General features: G+C 38.5%; 1 protein-coding gene across 1 annotated transcript in view; it reads right to left on the minus strand.

Annotated features, from left to right (window-relative positions):
- LOC309387390 (uncharacterized protein) overlaps positions 1-21,199 on the minus strand; it is a 75,301-nt gene that overhangs the window by 15,481 nt on the left and 38,621 nt on the right. The window contains exons 12-18 of the mRNA XM_081943863.1: positions 17,623-17,640; positions 15,869-16,042; positions 9,291-9,453; positions 5,755-5,904; positions 4,369-4,529; positions 3,528-3,701; positions 2,909-3,056 (exon numbers count right to left, since the gene is read on the minus strand). Of these exons, the coding sequence (XP_081799989.1) occupies positions 2,909-3,056; positions 3,528-3,701; positions 4,369-4,529; positions 5,755-5,904; positions 9,291-9,453; positions 15,869-16,042; positions 17,623-17,640 (988 nt within the window). The remainder of the gene's footprint in view (positions 1-2,908; positions 3,057-3,527; positions 3,702-4,368; positions 4,530-5,754; positions 5,905-9,290; positions 9,454-15,868; positions 16,043-17,622; positions 17,641-21,199) is intronic.

Below are 21,199 nucleotides of genomic sequence, written 5' to 3' on the forward strand. Positions count from 1 at the left end.
TAATCTCGTGATCCAGTATGATTGCAGTGGCATACCAATCTTGGAGACGTTCTGGGAACCCCCCCCCCCTTATGCCGCAAGCTTCCCTCAGTTTAGGATCTAGGGCCTTTTTGAACATGTAGACCAAGAGTCTTTCTGGCCAGTATTTAGTCTTCCAGCTATTCTCCAGAATTTCCAAACTAACTCCTTCACGGGACAATCAGATTGTCACAATCCCTGGATATGGTCTTCTGCATCCACGTTTTGGGCTACATCCCTAAATCGGGTGCGCATCTGTTGGATGAACCCAGTTACATCATCTAGCTCAAGAGCTGCCTCCTCATGGAGCTCTGCTATCCAATGTGCAGCCTCCCCTTCATTCATTCCCTCGGCTATTTCTTGGATCAGCTCTCTATCATACGGGTATTGTGGGCCTACTTGATTAATGTATATGCCCATACTCGATTCAGGAAGTAAGCTAGCTTACCTGGGGTCCCATCAAAAGTTGCTCGAAACCATGGGGGCGTGGGTTCTGGTGGTTGAACTGGGGCAGCCTGTTGGCCAGCTGCTTGGTGTGGTAACCCCTTGTTGAGCCACACCCATCGGTTTGGTGAAAGCCTGCTGAGGCATCGCTGGGGGGGCTGGGCCCAATGGTGGTCCCAGTCCCTGGCTCTGCCCAGGGGCAGTTATCTGGAATGGCACCATTTGCTGAGAAGGGGTAATTGGTATTGAGCCCATCCATGACCGAGGAAGAAACCCACCGTGGGGGTGCTTGATTCATGGGCTGCAGGCCACCATTGGCAGCTGGGGGGAGGGGAATGTGCCCTAGGCCCCTTTCTGCTGGCTGGATTGAATTTCCCAATTTGGTGGAGGGCCAGCCTGCACTCTGGGGGAAGGGGTGCTGATGTGACTGATGTTGGCTTTACTCCAGCAGCAAGGGTTTGGTTTGACTCACTGGTCGCTGTGTGGAAGGAGCCAAGATCTCCACTCCATTGCGTAGCAGATTCTCTGCTAGGGAAGGAGAATGTGGGCTGGGACAGGTTCCACTTAGGTGGCCCTGAGGGAAGGAGGGGTTTGATTCCACTCATGTTTAGCTGTCCGAATTGGTCTGGGAGGCCAATCAGAGAGTGACTGTGTGAGGGTGGCTGGGATCTACATTCATCAGATATTCTGGTCATGCTCCAGTCATCTGTCAGAGTTCCCCTGGCGCCCCTCTCTCCTTTTAGCAAGCATTCCTTAGAGGTCATAAATCCTGAAGCTTTATCTCGCATATCTAATTCCGTCTGTAAGGGAGGTCTAGGAGTTGGTTCCTTTCGCTGGGCCCCCAGCCGCAACTCCCTTTCTTTATCTTCTGCAGCTTCGACTGCCTCTTTGGAAGGTGCATAGATGGTCCTAACAAATACAGGTGATCCATCATCTTTGCCCTTCTCTGCTGTGTTCTTTTCTTCCTCCATCTTCACTGAATTTTTGTACTGCCCAGGGTTGGGTCAGAACTGGGATTCAGTACCCCTAACAACTTCCCGATTTGGGATAGCTGATGAAGTAATTTTAAGGGAGATTTGAGTTAATATGAGCATTCCAAATATCATCCAAAACTAAATCAGAGTTCAAGGCAAATTGTCCACCTCAGATTGTGTTTCTCCTTCTATCACTACAGGAGGAGGGAAAGCTTGAGTGGATGCTCTTATGCTGGACACAATTACTGGCTTCAACAAGCTACAATGAATCTGAGAAACTTAATAGTAGTAAATATGAGAGGGATCTTGGAATCTTACTAGACAACCAGTTAAATATGAGCAAGGTATGTATGGAGGCAGCCCAAAAAAGCCAATGCAATCCTAAATTGCATTAACAGGGGATACAATCAAGATCAAGTGAGGAACTAATATCACTGTATAAAGCCTTAGTAAGCCCGCACCTGGAGTACTGCATCCAGTTTTGGTCACCACACTATAAAAAAGATGTTGAGACTCTAGAAAAAGTGCAGAGAAGAGCAACCAAGATGATTAGGGGACTGGAACCTAAAACATACGATAAACAGTTGGAAGTATTCAGCATGGCTAGTGTAGTGAAGGGAATGACCAGGGCAGACCTGAGGGGCTGCCACTGAGAGGAAGGGATCAAGCTATTTTCCAAAGTACCCAAAGGCCAGACAAGGAATAATGGGTGGAAACTGATCAAGGAAAGATTCAACCAAGAAATAAGGAGAAATTTTCTGACAGTGAGAACAATCAACCAATGGAACAGCTTGCTTTCAGAAGTTGTAGGAGCTTCATCACTGGAAACTCTCAAGAAGAGATTGAACTGCCATTTGTCAGAAATGGTGTAGGGTCTCTTGCTTGGGTGAGAGGTTGAACTAGATAACCTACAATTAACCCACTGTTAATCTGTTATTCAGAAAACTACTGTTAATCTGTTATTCAGAAAACTACTGAAGATCTGGCTTTTCTCTTGACTTTATGAAAGGTTGAGGTTAGCGCCCTAGTTTTTTGGTTTTTCTAGCTCTTCAGGCCATTTGTGATTTTTCTTTCTTTCTTTCTTTGTAAACTATAAGCAATTCCAAACCATCAGTCATGTGATCCCCAAATTGCTCAATAAAAGCAAAATTGAAAATACATATTTAGAGAACTGGTGCTAAACCATGAAGGAACTTTGTTACATATTGAGGAACAAAGCAAATTTATATAGGACAGAATATCACAAAGATACAGAGAAAAAAACTATATATGACAGAACTAAAATAAAGATACAGAAAATATTATTAATGGTAGTTTTAAAAATGATATCATCCATGGTCTTCTCCATTTGAAAAACAATTTAATTCTTGGTTCATCTCTTTCCTTTCATTCAAGTAACATTCCAGATGCCAACAATTCTTTTTCAGTCATTATTATATATTATTGCAAGTCAATGAAATGAAAGTGCTTACTCTGGATTTCTGGGAACTTCATCATTAGGAGTATGGCCCAGGACAGAGTGTTTGCCATTGTGTCTGTACCAGCACCAAATAAATCATCTACAAGACCTATAAGATTTTCATTATGGAAATATCCACCATGTGTCATCTTCATATTCTCCTGAAGTGTATAAAGAAAATATTAGTAAGGAAATTCAACCTAACCAAATCATCCATATTCCTGAAATCTCAGATGACATTTCACATGTGTCTACCTGAAAAGTTATAGTTGCCCCAATACTACTGGATTTCTAGAAGGAAAACTCTAAAATCAAACAGTTGCACAGAAAGAGAAATGATTGGCACAAAGGAATCGCCCACTCATATCCCCACTTGGACCCACTCCTCCAGAAAGAGATCAATATTTAAGGCATTTTTAATGGAGAGGGAAAACAATCTGGGTGAAGTTTTAAGTAGCTGCAGATTCTGAAATGAAGTAATAAAGAGCGAATGATTAAAATTGCTTTAGAAATTGTTTCCTTCCATATTTTCAAAACAAGGGTCTTAGCAAGTAATTTATATGGAAGCATATTTTTTAAATATATATTTAAAAAAATCAATAATTATAGACACCTGTTACATATACTATTACCTGTTTTTGCCGAACAAGAAATGATTCAATAAAATTTCTCTGGTCATTTTCATCAAGATCTTGGAGATATTCTATGAAGGTAGTCTTTATGAATTCATGGAGCTCTTTTTCGTTCTTCATTATTTTTTTATAAGCACCCAAAAGGAACCCTAACTTGGGGAACAAATTGTATAGCTGAAAGAATGATAAAAGAAAACACATGTTATCAAAGTGAATACTTTGAATTTCTGAGATGGACATCTCAAACATTTTGTTCCCAAACAAAACCTCCAATAATAAGCAAGCTCACATGACTGAATAAGCTTTGGATAATCAATATTGCTAATTCACTAAGCCCCAAATCCCATGGACTAAATCTCTAGACAGGTTTTGGGAGAGGAAGTGCTTATTTTCTACTACAACATGTGGATTCCCAAACAAGGAAGAAGAATGATGAATAAAAGAAACTCAGCCAAAGTTCTAAACAAGAGAGCTATTTAATACATGTAAAGTTGTGTAGTAGTGTAAAGAGTAAAAGAACGATGGAAAGCTATTTGTAATCAAGTTTCCCATTTCTCTAAGTTCACAAGTCTTTGCAATGAATGGAGAGGAAATGAAGCATGCATCATGAAAGGTCATGATGCTAAAAGTCATTTTCATACTTGAATGAGACGTTTACATACAACTATGTAAGGGTAGGATTTTTGAATCCTGATGTCATCATGTTCATATTGTCTTTGGATGAAATCTTGCTACAGATGCCCATGGGAAGTAACATGCTCTGTTTCTCAATAAAGCTTGAATGACACAAATTCTGCTACCTGTTTTTTGTGACTTTTTTTTAAACGAAAAAAATGTTTACCATCACAGAAGGGCTTCCCGAAAGCTCAACAGTTTCCTTTGTTATCTTCAGTAGTCGCAAAAATGTGGCATCTTCATATTCATAACGTTTCCCAAGTAGAATACAAACTATGATGTTGGAAACAGCAGCACTCAGAATAGTTGTGACGTCAAAGGGTTTTCCTAGGTAAAACAATAGATCAAAAAGTAAAACCAAATGTTTTACTGCATTTATATTCAAAATCAGCTTGCTTAAATGGAGCATTTATCATAGAAAACTATAGTTAGTGTTGGAAGTTTTAAAGTATTTAGATTAAAAATATGCAAAAGTATTTAAAGGGTAATTCAGTTCCTCAGAGGCAGAATATCTGACCATACCTCAGTGATGTTTTCTTTGCATCTATGGAATTCCTTGAGGATAAAATATTTGGCAAAGTTATTCCTCTTTAAATGATTGCAGTTTTAAAGATCAAATAGCTACTGAGCTTTGTAAAATAAAGGAAGGAAAAGTAGGTATATTATATAGGAGGAAATTATAATAGATCTCAATGCAACTACTTATGGTTGTATCTAACCAATTGTTTCCAAGGGAAGAACAGAATGATTAAGATAATACTGCAGTCACTTCCCACTCTCAAATCTCTGAACGCAACAGCCAAAATACAATTCACTCAGAATGTTACAGAAGGAAACGACTAGAATTCTAACCCTGGATGGCAGATGCCTGTAATTTGATTCATATGTATTGCTTAATAAGCTAGATGATCTTATGCCTTTCTTTATTCCAACTGATATACTGAAAAGCAAAAAGCACAATGAGTTTGTAGATATGTAGACATACCCCAGAAATACAAACTCATTTGGCAGTTAGATGAAGAAGTTTTAGTTTTCTAGATCAGCGGTTTGTGGGGAGAAGGGGAGCTGCATGTATGCTCATGCACTCATCCGCCACTCGTGCAGCCCAGTTCCAAAGGGATGGGGACCCCTGTTCTGGATTATTATTATTTTATCATAGGCACTTCTTATCTCTTTTTCCTCAACTCAATTTTATTCATATCATTTCTGGTTTGTAAAAATGCAAAGAACCTGCATAAAATGCCAATGATGCAAATTTTGTCTAGGTATCGAAGAGTAAGTTTAGAAGTGTTATTGATTAGAGACTGTCATGTTACACTGAATTAACTATTCAAGTCCTATGGAACCATTTTGCCATCCATCCATTTCTGTAAATATACTTAGCATAAATTGGACAAGAAAGCATATTTATAGGAAAATTCAATGGGTTTAAGAATTGTTTAAGAGAAAGTACTTCCCAACACACTCCTTGTTCATTTGATATAATCTGCAGAAATTATTTCCCTTTCTATATTTATCCCAGAAGATGCTCCATTACAGTACACTGACCCACCTGCATAAGTCTCCATTGTCTTAGTTAAAACACTGCACTCTTCTGTGATTTTGTCTTCAATGGTCCTCTTGCCCATTCCATAGTCCCGTAATGTGGATAATGTAAACCGCCGCATCATTTTCCAGTTCTCACCACTAGTAGAAACAAGACCTGAAGAGGAAAAGGGTAAGAGAGTGAAACATAATTTATCAACTATCTATCATCTATCACAACTCATTCTTGTTTCACAACTTTATTGAAACATGCTCTGATAAAATCTTAATAGGCCCAGAAAACAAATTTATAATGAAAATGTATAAATATTTGCTAGAAATAAACTTAGAAGAAGAAATAGTTAAAGGTTGTATGATAGCATGGGCCAAAAAGTTTGGTTATAATACAGATCTAGCGGATTGGGAAAGAATTTGGAATACAAATTATAAATTAACGAGATCAGCAACACTGAAAGAAAATATTTACAAAATGTTTTATCATTGGCACCTACCACCAACAAGATTGGCTAAAATGTAGCCAACCCTGAAACCGACCTGTTGGAAATGTAAAAAAGAACAAGGGACCTATTACCACATGTGGTGGACCTGCCAGGAGTCGCAAAAATATTGGAAAAAAATTTGGAAGTGGGCACAAGAAATTATGGGGGAACAAATAAAATATAAACCCGAAACCTTCTTACTAGGAATAATCAAAGGGAATTACACACACACACACAAAAATATCTACTAACACATATATTAACCACAGCTAGAATAGCCTTTGCCCAATGATGGAAGCAAAATAATATACCGCCGGACGAATTAGTGATACAAAAAACCTTGGATTGTGCAGAGATGGACAAATTAACCCTAAAATTAAAGGACAAAGAAGAATCGGAATACTACGAAATTTGGAATAATTGGTATGAATGGTTGGAAAATAAGAAAAATAATTAAGCCGAAAACAATATACATAAATAAACATAGAACTGTATATAAAAGTAGGTAAATATGTAAAATATCATAAAAATGTATAGATAAGATGACATAATGATTGTAATATATGGTAAAGAGAGGAAAACATATATAGATACGACGATGTAACATTGTACAAACTGTTGATATAAAGATTGTAATATGTGATGAAAAGACAAAAACAATAAAAATTATTTTTTTAAAAAGAAACATGCTCTGTTAATTTGATCAAGCATTTCATCCATTCTGTCCAAAAACTTGACTAAAAGGTATTTCAAAGTGTGTGCTAAGGATTTCTTTTCCATTCTCTTCGTCCTCACCTTTGATGTCCAGCCTTCAATATCTCATTATCAAAACAAAACAAATAAAAATGAAAGCAATCTCTATTTTTCCATGAGCATGTACCTTCCAATTTATTCAAAATTTTAATTCCAAAATCTTCTGACCCATAATCTGTTATTAATTTTCAAAAATCCATATACTTGCATACTCCCAAAAAAATCCATGTTACCCCACTGCTCTGTGAACTACACTGGCTGCTGGTCTGTTTACAGGTGCTGGTTATTACCTTTGAAGCCTTGCACAACATGGGTCCAAGTCTCACCTCAATAGGATTGGCCTCCCCACCTGCACCGGCAGAGGAAGCCTACTGTGGGCTCAGAGCTGGGTTCCTACTGGTTCGGCCGAATAGGTAGTAATTCTGATGGACATGTGACCATACCCGTTCTATCCTCGGCGGCGCCATCTTGATTTTCTGTTCTGAACATGCACAGAACAATCTTCATTGAAAAAATGTTAATTTTTTTTCCTTTTTAAATGTTGTGCACATGTACAGACTGTTTTTAGTGCAAATGCGCACATGCATGGAGCGTGAAATTTTGCACACGCAAACATTTTCGGACACTGAACTGGTAGTAATGGTGGCAGGAACCCACCCCAGTCAAGGTATTCCAGCTTGCAGGATAGAGGAGAAGGACCTTCTCTGCCATGGCTCCTGCCCTTTGGAACATTCCACCCACTGAGGTGAGATTGACTCCCAACGTCCTGACCTTCTTAAGGAGACAGACGACTTGGCTCTGCCCAATGTCTCATGGCCTAACAAGGGAGCATTCACGTTGGAGGTGGCTGATGAATCCCATCTCCCCACACACATCCTGTTGTCCCCCTCCCCATTTTTAACCATAATTTTATCTTCATTGGGATTTTCATTTTTATTATTTTAGAGATATTTATTTGATAGGATTTTAATATTTTTTATGCTGTAAATTGCCCAAAATCATTTGGTTATGAGGTGGGGGTCAAACAAATTAAATCAATCATGTCAAATCCATAATTTTATCTAATTTAAATCTTTCAACTGTAAATATGTAAACCAATGACAGAAACATCCTTCAAATTCCAACTCCTCTTTGGATTTGAGGGTTGGTTCACCATAATGAAAAGGTATTATTTGACCATAGATCCATCTGTCTGGCTTCACTACCATCTCTTTTTGAAATAAAGTTTCCTGGGGCAACATCCAAAGAGGCATATTTGTGGAGAACATTATATTTATTCCAAACCCTTAGGAGAAAATGCTTCTTGAAATTAACATTTAACTTAACCTTATCATACCATAAGTAGGCACGCCATCCAAATCTTAATTCATAGCTCTCCAGATCAAGTAACCTCTTGTTTCGGAGAGCCACCCACTCTTTAGCCAGATCAAACAACAGACATCAATGCACAGTTTTAAACCTGACAAACCTAAATGAAATGCCCATGAGGAACAAGAATGGAGAAAAATGTATTAAGGGGGAGAAAGTGGCAAAAACATTGCACAGAAAAAGGTATGTACCACTATGTACAAATAACCCTCAACACATGACCACAGTGGAGCCCAAAATTTCTGTTGCTAGCAAGGCAATTGTTAAGTGAGTTTTGCCCCATGTTATGACCTTTCTTGCCACTGTAGTTAAATGAATCAGTGCAGTTGTTAAGTTGTTAACACAATCATGATTACTGAAACTGGCTTGCCGGTTGACTTTGCTTGTCACAAAAAGTGATCACATGACCCTGGGACATTGCAACTGTCATTAACACATGTCAGTTGCCAAGCACTTGACTTTTGATCATGTGACCACTGGGATGCTGCAATGGTTGTAAGTGTAAAAAATGATCATAAGTCACTTTTTTCAGTGCCATTGTAGCTTCTAATGGTCACTTAACAAATAATTGTAAGTGACGGATTATGTACAGTATATATGAGCAGACAAAGACGTATCTTTTACTGGAATTCCTCCTATCCCCCATCCCCAAATTTGCAAATAAGCAGAATCAAACATGGTGATGATGAGTAGTGTGCAAAGCCCATGGGCTTGGTACAATATTGACATAGCTTTTTTTCCTCTAGTTACCTCCATTGGCATTAAGGGACAAAGTCATGGTGGCACTAAAATGATTTTAGTTGGATTTTCATCCTGGTTGGATTTTCAGAAGCTATGTCACTCACCTGAGGTTCTTTTGATGAAAACCTCAAATTAAAAGTTTTACATCACACTGATCATACAAGGTTTGTCAACTACAATGCACAATGAAATACTAACTCACCATATCCTTTCACTGAGTCTTCAAAAATGGGGATGACGGGCCTATCTGCAAATACATCAGCCTGGTTCACTAGAGCTTCTTTCACTGTCTCATAGCCAGTCAGCACCACCATCTCCTGGAATCCCAGTTTGATGCGAAAAATGGGACCATATTTTTTTGACCACTGGAATTCAACAGATGAAAAACAAAGAGGCCATTTTGATCAATATGTAGAATAAGTTTAAGAAACTATGAGTCAATATTCAAAGGCAGAGATGGCATTTCCTTTTTCTATTCTATTGAGAATTGAAATGGTATAAGCTTCTTCATCATTTTTAATATTTATATGGTATACATTTCACATTAATTTAAAAATGCTGAGTAGAAAAACTGTGAGAAGGTTTCTAATATGTTGGAACAAGGTCCTTTGTACAGATTATACTATCAATCATAGAACCATGGGGCTCGAGGTCTTGGAAGTCTTCTAGTCTGGGGCTGCCCAGATCCCGGGTTGCTGATTTACACCAGTCTGCACCCTGCCAAGAACCATGTTGTGCAAGTGAGCAAAGTATCACCTGCACACAGACAGAATCCAGGCAGTGCACAAAGCCATTTCCTTCCAAACCGTGGAAAAACCACACTCCATGGAACTGGTTCCTGGCACCCAAAAGGTTGGGTGCCTCTGTTCTAGTCCACCCCTCTGCTCAAGGTGGGTGGCTTATACCATCCCCATTAAATTGTTGTCTAGTATATTTCTTAAAACCCACAACCCAGAAGGCAAGCTATTCTATTGATTAATTGTTCTCACTGTCAGAATTATTTTCCTAACTTTTAGGTCAGGGGTATGAAACTCAAGGCCAGTAGGCCAAATCCGGCCCATGGGGTGCTTATCTCTGGCCCACAGGATCAGTCTGGAAATATCAAAGAACCAGCCCACGGTGTCTCTACCAGCCAAAATGGGCCATGGGGGGTGCATGTGGCCCTCACGCAGCCCATTTTTGGCCTCCCTGGCCTCCAGCAGCACACTCCAGCCAAAAATGAGCCATGCAGGAGGACTGGATTGGACTGGATTACAATTATGTGGCCTCAAGTAAGTGCCTGATCCGGATAGAAAACAAACAACATCCTATATTAATACTACAGTTGAATGCCAGATTTTACATACTGTAGGTCCATTTACTCTACAATCAGCTATCTATAATTGACAGCCATTTCTATTTACTATCCTGGAAATTTACCTCTGCTGTTAGAATTTGTATTTTGTTATTTATGCTATTGTATTTTTATTATTAGTTGAATAATAAAAATGCAATAGTATAAATAGCTTTTGTGCCTGGAAAAGCAATTTACTATTAAAAATAGGATATACATTTGTAAATAAAATATTTTTTTATTATAAGAATTTTAATTTTTAAAACAAACTTACACAAAAAACACATAAAACATAAAAAAGATCTTCCAGTTACATTCAGCATGTCGATTGATTACAAAACGTTTGTGCATCCTCTCCATAGTCCTCACTTACAACTTATATAGAATCTCATATTATCAATCTAATATATATGTATACATTATTAGCATTGTTAATCATTTATTTGACTATAACTATTATTCCTTCATTTTATACGAGATATTCTAAATTTTTAATTAATTTATATTTTAACAATTCATTACATCTTCCTAAATCCATCCAATAATAGTACATCTTTATATTATATTCTGTGTCATTCCATTGTCCTTGTATTGTAAAATTCTCAATCAAATTTCACTTCCATATGTTTTTGGTCTAACCATTGATAAAATAAATCCCATAGCTTATAAAATTGTTTATCTTCTTGTTCTATAATTTCAAATGTCAATTTGCTCATTTCAGCACATTCCATTATTTTATGAATAACTTCCTCCTGCATTGGTATTTTCTCATTTCTCCAGTTTTTAGCAAATACAATTCTAGCCGCTGTTAACACATTTACAATCAAATGTTTCAGTTCTCTACTGTATGTTTCCAGTAAAATCCCCAATAAAAATATATCTGGCTTAAAATCAATATGTTTTTCTGTCATTTTTTCCAACCATGTGTGGATTTTAGCCCAGTATTTTTTAGCTTCTGCACACGTCCACCATATATGGTAATATGAACCCGGTCTCTGATGACATATCCAACATTTTTCGGATTTATTCTTGAACATTCTTATTATTCTCATCGGGGGTAAGTGCCAAAATTTAGAAATAAAATATTTAGTGGAGCATGAACAATAAGTAATAAATGTTTGCCAGTAACATCTGGTGGAAGAGATAGGAAAATGGTTATAAGTAAAGAACTGTGGAAAGAACAAAAAGGGAAAAAACGCATCTTGAGCCTGTGTCAAACGCCACCATGGCCATGCCCACACCTGGCCACCACACACCCTGGCCCTCCAAGGTCAAACACAACCTGATGCAGCCCTCAATGAAATCGAGTTTGACACCCCTGTTCTAGGTTGTATCTATCTTTAACAAGTTTCCACCCATTACTTCTTGTCCTGCCTCAAGTGCTTTGGAGAATAGGTTGACTATTGCAACGTATGTAAGCAGTATATTGTAGTACTTTACGTGATCTTAATACTATTCTTCTGTTGATCCAACCTAGGACTGCACTGACATTTCCAGCATCTTCAACAGAGGCTGGCTCATACTTAAGTGGTTGTCAGACTCAGACTCCTAGATCCCTCTCACAGTTGCTGTTCTTCAGCCATTTATTCTATGCCTGTGCATTTGGGTTTTCTTGCCTAAGTGTAAAATCTTACTCAGCCCTGAATTGCATTTTGTTGGATAGGGTCCAGTGTTCAAGTCGGTCAAGATCTTTCTGGATCTTGACCTATCTTCTAAAGTGTTGGCTCTTCCCCCTAGCTTGGTGTCATCTGCAAATTTGTTGAATTCCCCTTCTGTCCCTTCATCTAAATTGTTTATGAAGATGTTGAAGAGTATTGGGCTTAAGACAGAATCTTGGGATACGTCATTGCATACGTCTCTCCATGTAGATGCTCCATTGAGGACAGATTTTGAGTGTGGTTAGCTAGTTACAAATCCATTTGGTGAAGATGCTATTTATTGCACATTTTTCTATCTGACAAAGTAATAGGTTGTAGTCCACTTTGTCAAATACTATATCCATAGAATTTTTCTGATACGCTAATTTAGTCACTTTGTCAAAAAAATAAAATAAGTTTTTTGGGCATGAGTTGTTTTTGACAAACTCATGTTGGCTTCTGGGTATAACTTTGCTTGTTTCTAGGTGTTTGCAGATCCATTGCTTCATTACCTTTTCCAGGATCTCCCCAAGTATTGATGTCAAGCTGATTGATTTCTAGTTTCCGGGATCTCTTCCCCTCCTGTTTTTGAAGATGGAAATCACATCAGCTCTTTTACAGTCCTCTTGTAGTTTTCAGTAGTTCCAAGATCCTTGAAGGATATAGTTCAGTGGTTCTGATAGCACATATGCCAGCTCCTTCAAAATTCTGGGATGTAATCCATGTTGTCCTGGTGATTTGAACTCGTCTAGGGTAGACAGGTGTTGTCTTACCATTTTCTTGGCTGTTTTGACTTATATTCCTAGTCTATCATTTACAGGCCTTCTTTTTGTAGGTTTGACTATTTTTTCCTTTCATGTGAAGACAGATGCAAAGAAACAGTTAAACAGTTCTACTTTTCCCTGCTACCCTTCACTTCCATCTAACTCAATTAGTAGACCGATCATTTCCTTGAATTGATTCTATTTTTTTACATGTTGAAAGAAGCTTTATTATTATTACTATTATTATTGACATTGTTGCAAGTCTTAGTTCATCTCAGTTCCCAATTAACCCTCCATCAAGGAGCTGAATGATTACAGACCATTTGCCCTAACATCTGTAATTATGAAGACCTTTGAGAGGTTAGTATTGGCCCACCTGAAAATCAACATAGATCTGCTGTTAGATGCCTTGCAGTTTGCCTACCAAGCAAATAAATTGGCAATGATGCTGTCAATATGGCACTTTACTACATGTTGCAATATCTTGAATCCCTGGGAACTATGCACAAGACCTTTTCATAGACTTCAATTCAGGATTTGATTCCATTATTTCAAATTTTTCACTCCAAACTGACTAAGCTAACTGTACCTGTCCATACTTGTAGGTCAGTGGTGGGTTGCAGGCAGTACGTCCAGGTACTGGCATACCGGAGCCTGCCCAGAGCACCGGATACCATTCTGGTATGGTGCTCTGGAGGGCCCAGCCACCCGCCTGAGCTCCTTACCTGTCTTTTAAGCCTTTGGTGCTTCTATGCACGTGCATGGCGCATACAGCTCCTGCACGACCCTCCACTGAGCAGCTGGAGCATCGCGGAGGCTTGCGGAGGCGTTGTGGGCAGGTACAACACATGCGCACGCCGCTCGTCCATGTGAGCAATGCCGGGCCGTTCCAACTGTACCTGTTGGAACGGGATCCGGAACCCACCACTGTTGTAGATGGATTGTTAGCTTTTTGGCAAAAGCAGGCAATAGGTGAAGCTTGGGAAAATCAATTGAGCACCTGGTTGCTAAGAAGAGGTGCTCCCTAGGGCTGTGTGCGCTCTTTGTTGTTTTTCTCTCTCTGCACAAATGACTGCATCTCTAAGAACCCCTCTGTTAAAGTACTGAAGTTAGTAGATAATACCATAGTCATTAATCTTATTTGAGGTGGTGATGAGTCTACATATAGACGGGAGGTTGAACAATTAGTACCACTGGAACAATATGGAGCTGAACATGCTTTAAATTGTGGAGATGAGAGTGAATTTTAGGGAGAGCCCTCCTACTCTACCACCTCTTACTACGTATATTTGACAGCACAGTATCAGCAATAGGTTTTGGATTCTATAATCTCCCAAGATTTGAAATAGACACTTAATATCAGAACCATCATTAAAAAAGGCATAACAAAGAATGTTCTTCCTGTGTCAACTTAGAAAGTTCAGACCAAGAGCTCTTGATACAGTTCTACAGAGGAATTACTGAGTCTGTCATCTGTACTTTGATAACTGTCTGGTTTGGTATAGCAATTAAACAGGGAAAGTATAGTGTCCAATGGATAGTTAGAACTGCAGAAAAAAAACAGTTGCAACCAGCCTTACTTCCATAGAAGATCTGTATGTTGCAGAGATCAGAAGAAGAACGTATCTACAGACCCCTCACATCCTGGACATAAATTATTTCAACTCCTCCATCAGGAAATCATTATAGAGTATTGCATGGCAAAACAACTAGACACAGGGGCAGTTTTTTTCCTCGGGCTATGACACTGTTGAACACCTAATCCTCTCAGTATTGTTTTATGTCTAAGTATATTTACCCATGCAGCATTATTATTATCATTCCCATCTTCCCTACTGCCCCCTCTTATTGGTATCATTATGATTATTACTCTGTTGCTTTACGTGTACATTGAGAGCTTCTGCACTGCAAATTCCTTGTGTGTCTGACTGCATTTCTCCAAATAAAGTATTGCATTCTATGCTATGCTATGCTATGCTCTCTACTCTACTCTATTCCATAGAAGTTGACTAGTCTATAAATTGTTCACTCTGTTCCTTTAAATCGTGAATCTCTGATCACCAACACATGTGGGGGTTTTTTTCCCCTTTGAGGAAGTCTGACCTACTTTTCTTCCTGGCATTGGTACATTTGGCAGAGTCTTTTCTTCTTTTACATGCTTGCTTTCTGGGTAGGATATGAAATCTATTACTCAGATCCAGAGAGGGAAGGCATTATATATTTCTTTGGGGGAGGGGGGTTAGCCTTTAGTGTGACATGCTACTAAAAGACTCTTGCCTTTTCTTTTAATCTTCCTTACTGTGTTCTGTTTACATAGAGACTTCTGAATTTAATAGGAGTTTGTTATGTTATGTTTACCACTGAAACTCAATGTCTCTGGAGTTTTAGTGGCTTGGCTTGCCTCCAGAGGCTTCACTTTTTCCTCAAGTAATCTAATTTATGGCAAGTGTAATTTGAGTCCTCTGTCTTCATGGTAATGATGCTTGCAAAAGAGATACACTTATATTCCTCAGCTATTTGCTGGACATAGAGTAGAATTTCACAAAAGAGAAACCGAGCCTCCAACATGCTGTGGAAGAGATCACATAGAAACTTTCCAATGGTGCCCCTAGTGGTTTTTGAAAGTGATCATAAAAAATCCTTAAGGACAGAACTTAAAATATGTTCTTAAAAACAAGGCTGATAATCAGGAATTCTACCCTTCTTCCCTTTATAAACAGCTGTAAGAAAATTTTGTTTGTGGTATTTTAAACTGCAGCAATAGATTTAATGACTTCTGCTTAAAGTGCAAACATAGGAATGCCTCTAAGTACATATTGGTATCAAGCCATTCAGTTTAAGAGCATTTACATTTCCCCACAAGTCCCTGAGGGTTTGAACATAAAATATTTAAATGTATTCAGCTAGATCTCCAGTTTTTGAACATTTTACATACAGTAAACACCATCAGGGAGATTTACCCGACCATGTTACCAGGATTTGGTCCCATCCCAATAAGTTTTGGCAAATAACAGAAAAAGGGGACTTGTTAATGATCAGGTTTTACCTCTATCATTGTTTTGTCAGGCCTCTTCAGATCCATCATATGCAGATTTCCCAAAATAGGTATAGTCCTGGGTCCTGGAGGAAGATTGTGGGAGTTGTTGTTCTTTTTCAAAAGGAACATAATTGCAAAAATAAATAGCAATAAAGCTAAAATTGCTCCGATCCAATCCATTTCCTTTTAATAAGCAGTCTTCAGTAACAATTAGAAGGAATTTTGAAAGTGAAATGATTCCAGCATGTATTTGAAAGCAATGCAGTAGGCAGAGCCCAGCTATTCTTTCTACTGAATCCTCAGACTGCTCTGTTTGATAAACAACTTTTGATTTTTGCCCTTGTTTTTTTCCCAACAGGAATTTGATCTTTTCCTGGCAACTGTTACACAAATAGTGCAATCTACAAAAACGTACCAAACCAGATTCACATATTTGTACTTCAGCTTTTTAGATGTATATAAATCTGTCTGTCAGTCCAGTGGCAAATAAGGACATACTTTTCATTTTTGCAGAATGGAATAGTTGTGAGATTGAATATTTTCATAAGAGGGGCTCTCTTTAGTTCAGTGCCTCTTGTTCTCAGTCCTTGACTCTGTTCTCTTTGATTGATACAGTGCAAGTTCTACTCAAAACAAGAGAGGCTTTATAAGTTCAGGGAAGTCTGCCTCAGAACAGTCCTCTTGGAAAATGGCTGTGGTTCACAAAACAGTAATGGGTGAATTAAAAGCTACATCATTTCACTTTCTTTGTTTAATTGATTTCCACACATTCCCACAATATATATAACATACCTATGAGTTCTCATCATTATATCCTTGAATTTCTTCATATGTGGAGGTAGAGTGGAAATGAATGCACTAACTTTGTCCCATTCTTGTTGTGTTTTGGATGCACAGAAAGCAATCACTGCAGGAAAGCAGATTGTGAAAAGGAGGTGAAACTTACCTATGCTTCCCTCCCTGCTTGTATTTAGACATGACTCAATTTAATGACATATGAAGAGTACTGCATATCCATTATGCCACCTTTATTTATTTTTATTATATTTTTGTATATCTTTATTATTTCTATAAACAACTCACACTGACAAACATACCCAGTGCTCCTTCCTCCTCTGGTTTTCCCTGCAACAACACCCTGTGAGTTGGGTTAGGCTGAGAGAGAGTGACTGATCCCAAAATTGTTTGAAGTGTGTTTTAAAATGGAAGCTTGTGCAAAGATTCCAAATTCTGAAGGATTCCATAGTCATCAACTAAGATGCCTGGACATTTTGGTTGGTGCTAAACTTTAGAACTGGTACTAAAATCAGAAACAGAAAACTGAAGGTGACAAAAACAATAAAAGGCAAAAGAAACAAATGGCCCCAAATAAAAGAAAAAGCACTTTGCTTTTCATGATTTCCCTACAATACTTTCCTATTGGAATTAACATTCCATGAGTTTATATACCATTAATTACCATTCATGTTTTAAACAATGCATGAAGCATAGACAATATTGAATTATCTTTTAAAATTTTGCCTTTTTGTCAAAATAAATGCATTTCAGGGGTGGAAAAAACAGCTGCTTATACTTTTTTCCCTATGAGATCAATGTAACCCAGCACAGGTCTTGAAAGGGATGGGAGCGGAGGTAAGTCCAACAGCAGCAGTCAGGTGCAGATCATCTTTAGATGGGTGTGTGTGTGTGTTGTGGCTGGAAAGTAAATTTCTGCAGGAGGCTGGTGAAGAAGAGGAAGAGCTCCATTCTGGCAAGATTCTCACCTGCACATACTCTCCGACCTGGAAGAAAACATAGAACCCTGTGTTTATTGGTTTCTTAAAATAATTTCACAGGATTTCCCAATGTCCCATGACCACAGAGAGAGCAGCACACAGAAAAACAATGATATATCACACATATGGATAGAAGTAAAAATGTAACAAAAGAATTGTCAGTCCCACTTTGGCTTGCATTTCTAAATAAAAATGATCCTTGGCTCTATTTTTTTTTTGCCAAAGGTACAGTTCAAGTGAACTGCAGTAATGTCTATGGAGATTCTCAGTAATCCGGGTTGTGATGATCCAAAAGGGGCTTTTTCAAGAGGCAACTTTTTCTTTGAAAGAAAAACCAGAAAGTCCATTTGCTTCTTGGAAAAACACCTTTGAGCTGCAGTAAAGCAAACCCAGGACTGAAATTTCCATGCCAATTCCCTCTTCCCCCCTTAGGCACTTAACATTGCTGCCCCCCTATCATCCAATCAATCTCCAAAAAGATGGCCACTCTAGTTGTAGGCTTCCTTGCCAGTGCATTCTTCACATTGTGAGGAAACCTTAAAATGCTGTCCTGGAGAGGCACCTTCAACTGTTGTGACTTTCACTCTCCCCACCCACAAGGTCCTTTCCAAATCTGTTATTCTGTTCGGTTCAGTTCTGTTCAGTTCTTTTATTCTATTATTCATATCTTGGTGGATTTACATACAAAGCTAACCACCCCCTTTAAACTTTTCTGTAGACATTAAAAAGCATCAGGGAACACATGAGAATTACCTAAGCAAGTTACCAAGATTTGTCCAATCTCAACAAATTTTAGCAAACAGCATTTATGCTTGTTAATCATAGGCTTTTCCTCTATTATTGTTCTGTAAGATCCATCATGTGTAGATTTCCTAAAATGGGTTTGGTCCTGGATTTCGGGAAATAGCAATAGCACTTAGAATTATATACTGCTTCACAGAGCTTTACAGCCCTATCTAAGTGGTTTACAAAGTTAGCATATTGTCTGCAACAATCTGGGTACTCATTTTCCCCATCCCAGAAGGATGGAAGGCTGAATCAAACTTGAGCATGGTGAGATTCAAATTGCCAAATTGCAGGCATCCACCAGTCCACAGAAGTAACTTACAGTACTGCATTCTAACCACTGTGCCACCACTGTGCTGCTCTGGGAAAGATTAGGGGATATTTTATTCCAGAACTGCCCTTTTTCAAAAGTCATGTTTTTGCAAGAATAAGTAGTAAGAATATTAAAAATAGATGAGTCCATTTCCTTTCCTTTTTAGTGAGCAGTTTTCTGAAATAATTACAATGATATCCACAAACTAACAAATTGCAAGAGATACAAAAGAGCTGATACAAATTCCCATCTTCAGAAGAGGAAAAAAATCAGACCCAGGAAATTGTAGATCAATCAGCCTAATATCAATATCTGTGAAGATAACTGGAAAAGATCTGCCAACATATAGAAACAAGTAAAATAATAACTAACAGTGAGAACAAACAACTAATGGAACAACTTGCCTTTGGAAGTTGTGGGAGCTTCATAACTGGGGGCTTTCAAGAAGAGATTGGAATGCCATTTGTCAGAAATGGTGTAGAGTCTCCTGCTTGGGTGGGGGTTGGACTAGATGACCTAAAAAGTCCCTTCCAATGTTAATCTGTTAAAGCATGTATTTCAAAGCACTGCATTAGGCATAGCCCATCTACTTTTTCTAGTGAATAACCAGATCATCTATATAAGAGAAAATCTCCAATCTTTGTCCTAGTTTTCTCTCTCCTCCCCAGACATTTTATCTGAACTTTCCTAACAGTAATGTAGAGATGGTATTTACAAAACCTTTGCAAACAAGTTTAAACTCATTAGAACTGTGCAACAATTCAAAAACACAAGATTTTAGGACAAGTGTTAATATTTTTGGAGTCTTCGTGGCAAATGTTTCACTATTCAGTTAGGGAATCCAGCAAATGAAATCAAACAATTCATATTTTCGAAATCTAATCACATGGCTGCTGCCCTGATTCACATAGAGAGCTATTCTAAATGACACCATCAAAAGGTCCATGACTGCCATAGTGCTGTAAACATCTGAGCCACGTCTTTAGTCTAGAAAAGACAGAATGAAATTCCTCCAGAGCACAAGGCTTGGGAACTTCAGCAACCACCAATCATCTGGCCATGCAGTAAAGCAGGTCAGGTGGGGAAGCGGGTGCATATCAGTATACAAGCAGCACTCCCATCTGATCTCTATGGGTCACCTTTACAGATAGGATCTTATATCTATTCATTTGTGGAACAGTACCCTGGAAGGCACCTGGGGCTCTGCCATGGCAATAGTTACAGACCACATCCTGTTCTGGAATTTGAACTAATGTCCCATCCAGATCTATGAGTATTCCTTTCCAACAGCATAGACCCCCACCCCCCAGCCATTAATGCCTGCCAGGTCATTCTTATTACACATTAAACTGGCATTGGGAATGCCAGCAAGAAAACATGCCAAGAAAGGAAAGTCTTGGGGGGAAGCAGAAGGGGCTAGAATGCAACAATGATATCAAACACCAGGACAGGCTCTTCCAAGAGTGATCTGCTGCTGTGTCTGACCATGCTTGTCATCACCATGATGTCACTGTGTGCCTTCTATCCTTACAATACCCACCATCCCCAACTCTTGTTCTCATTCCCCCAGTGCATCTATCATTATAGTTCATGCATGCCTTAGGAACAAATCCAGTCTCATTAATCTGTATCAGTTTATTTAGAAACACATTTAGTGTTTTTGTGGTAAAGATGTTATTATCTACATTATGTGATAAGATGGGTCACTATGGTAATAGACAATTTGGGTCATTCCTCCTATTAGACAAGTTGGGTTATTCCTCCTGTTAGATAGCAATTACAGCTCCTTTCCAAGAAAAATGAAGTTCTTGAATTTTGCTGAATCTCATTAGTTACCCGAGTTAATATTTTGATCAGAATTTCCTGATTATATTCTTTCCTATCAGAATCTACATTTCATGAATTTATAGATTATTACCATTTAACTCCCAAACAACACATGAATCATAGATAATACTGATTCTTTGTTAAATTGTGCCTCTCAAAATGAAGGCAATTCAAGGCTGAGAAAATGTGTTATAGTTTTTTTGTGTCAGATCAACGCAACACAGCACAGGTCTTGTATGACATGGGAGTGGAGGTAAGTGCAACAACAGGGGTCAGGTCCAGATCATCTTTAGATGTTCCTGGGGGGTGGTTGGAAGGTAAATTTCTGCAAGAGGCTGGTAAAGAAGAGAAAGAGTTCCATTTTGGCAAGGTTCTCGCCTGCACAAACTCTCTGACCTGGAGGAAAGCATAAATGGCAAGAGAGAGAGAGAGAGAGAGAGAGAGAGAGGGAGAGAGAGGGAGAGGGAGAGAGAGAGATGTTTATTGGTTTCTTAAACTATTCACAGGGTTTCCTAATATTCTTTGGTCATGGAGAGATCAGCATACAGGGAAAAAAATAACAGATATGGAAAGAAGTAAAAATCCAGTAAAGGAATGGAGACAGAAAAATTTTCAAAAAAATAAAAAATGGCAGCAGAT

The sequence above is a fragment of the Natrix helvetica genome (assembly GCF_964273705.1).
Source record: "Natrix helvetica genome assembly, chromosome: 2".
Lineage (NCBI taxonomy): Eukaryota > Metazoa > Chordata > Lepidosauria > Squamata > Natricidae > Natrix > Natrix helvetica.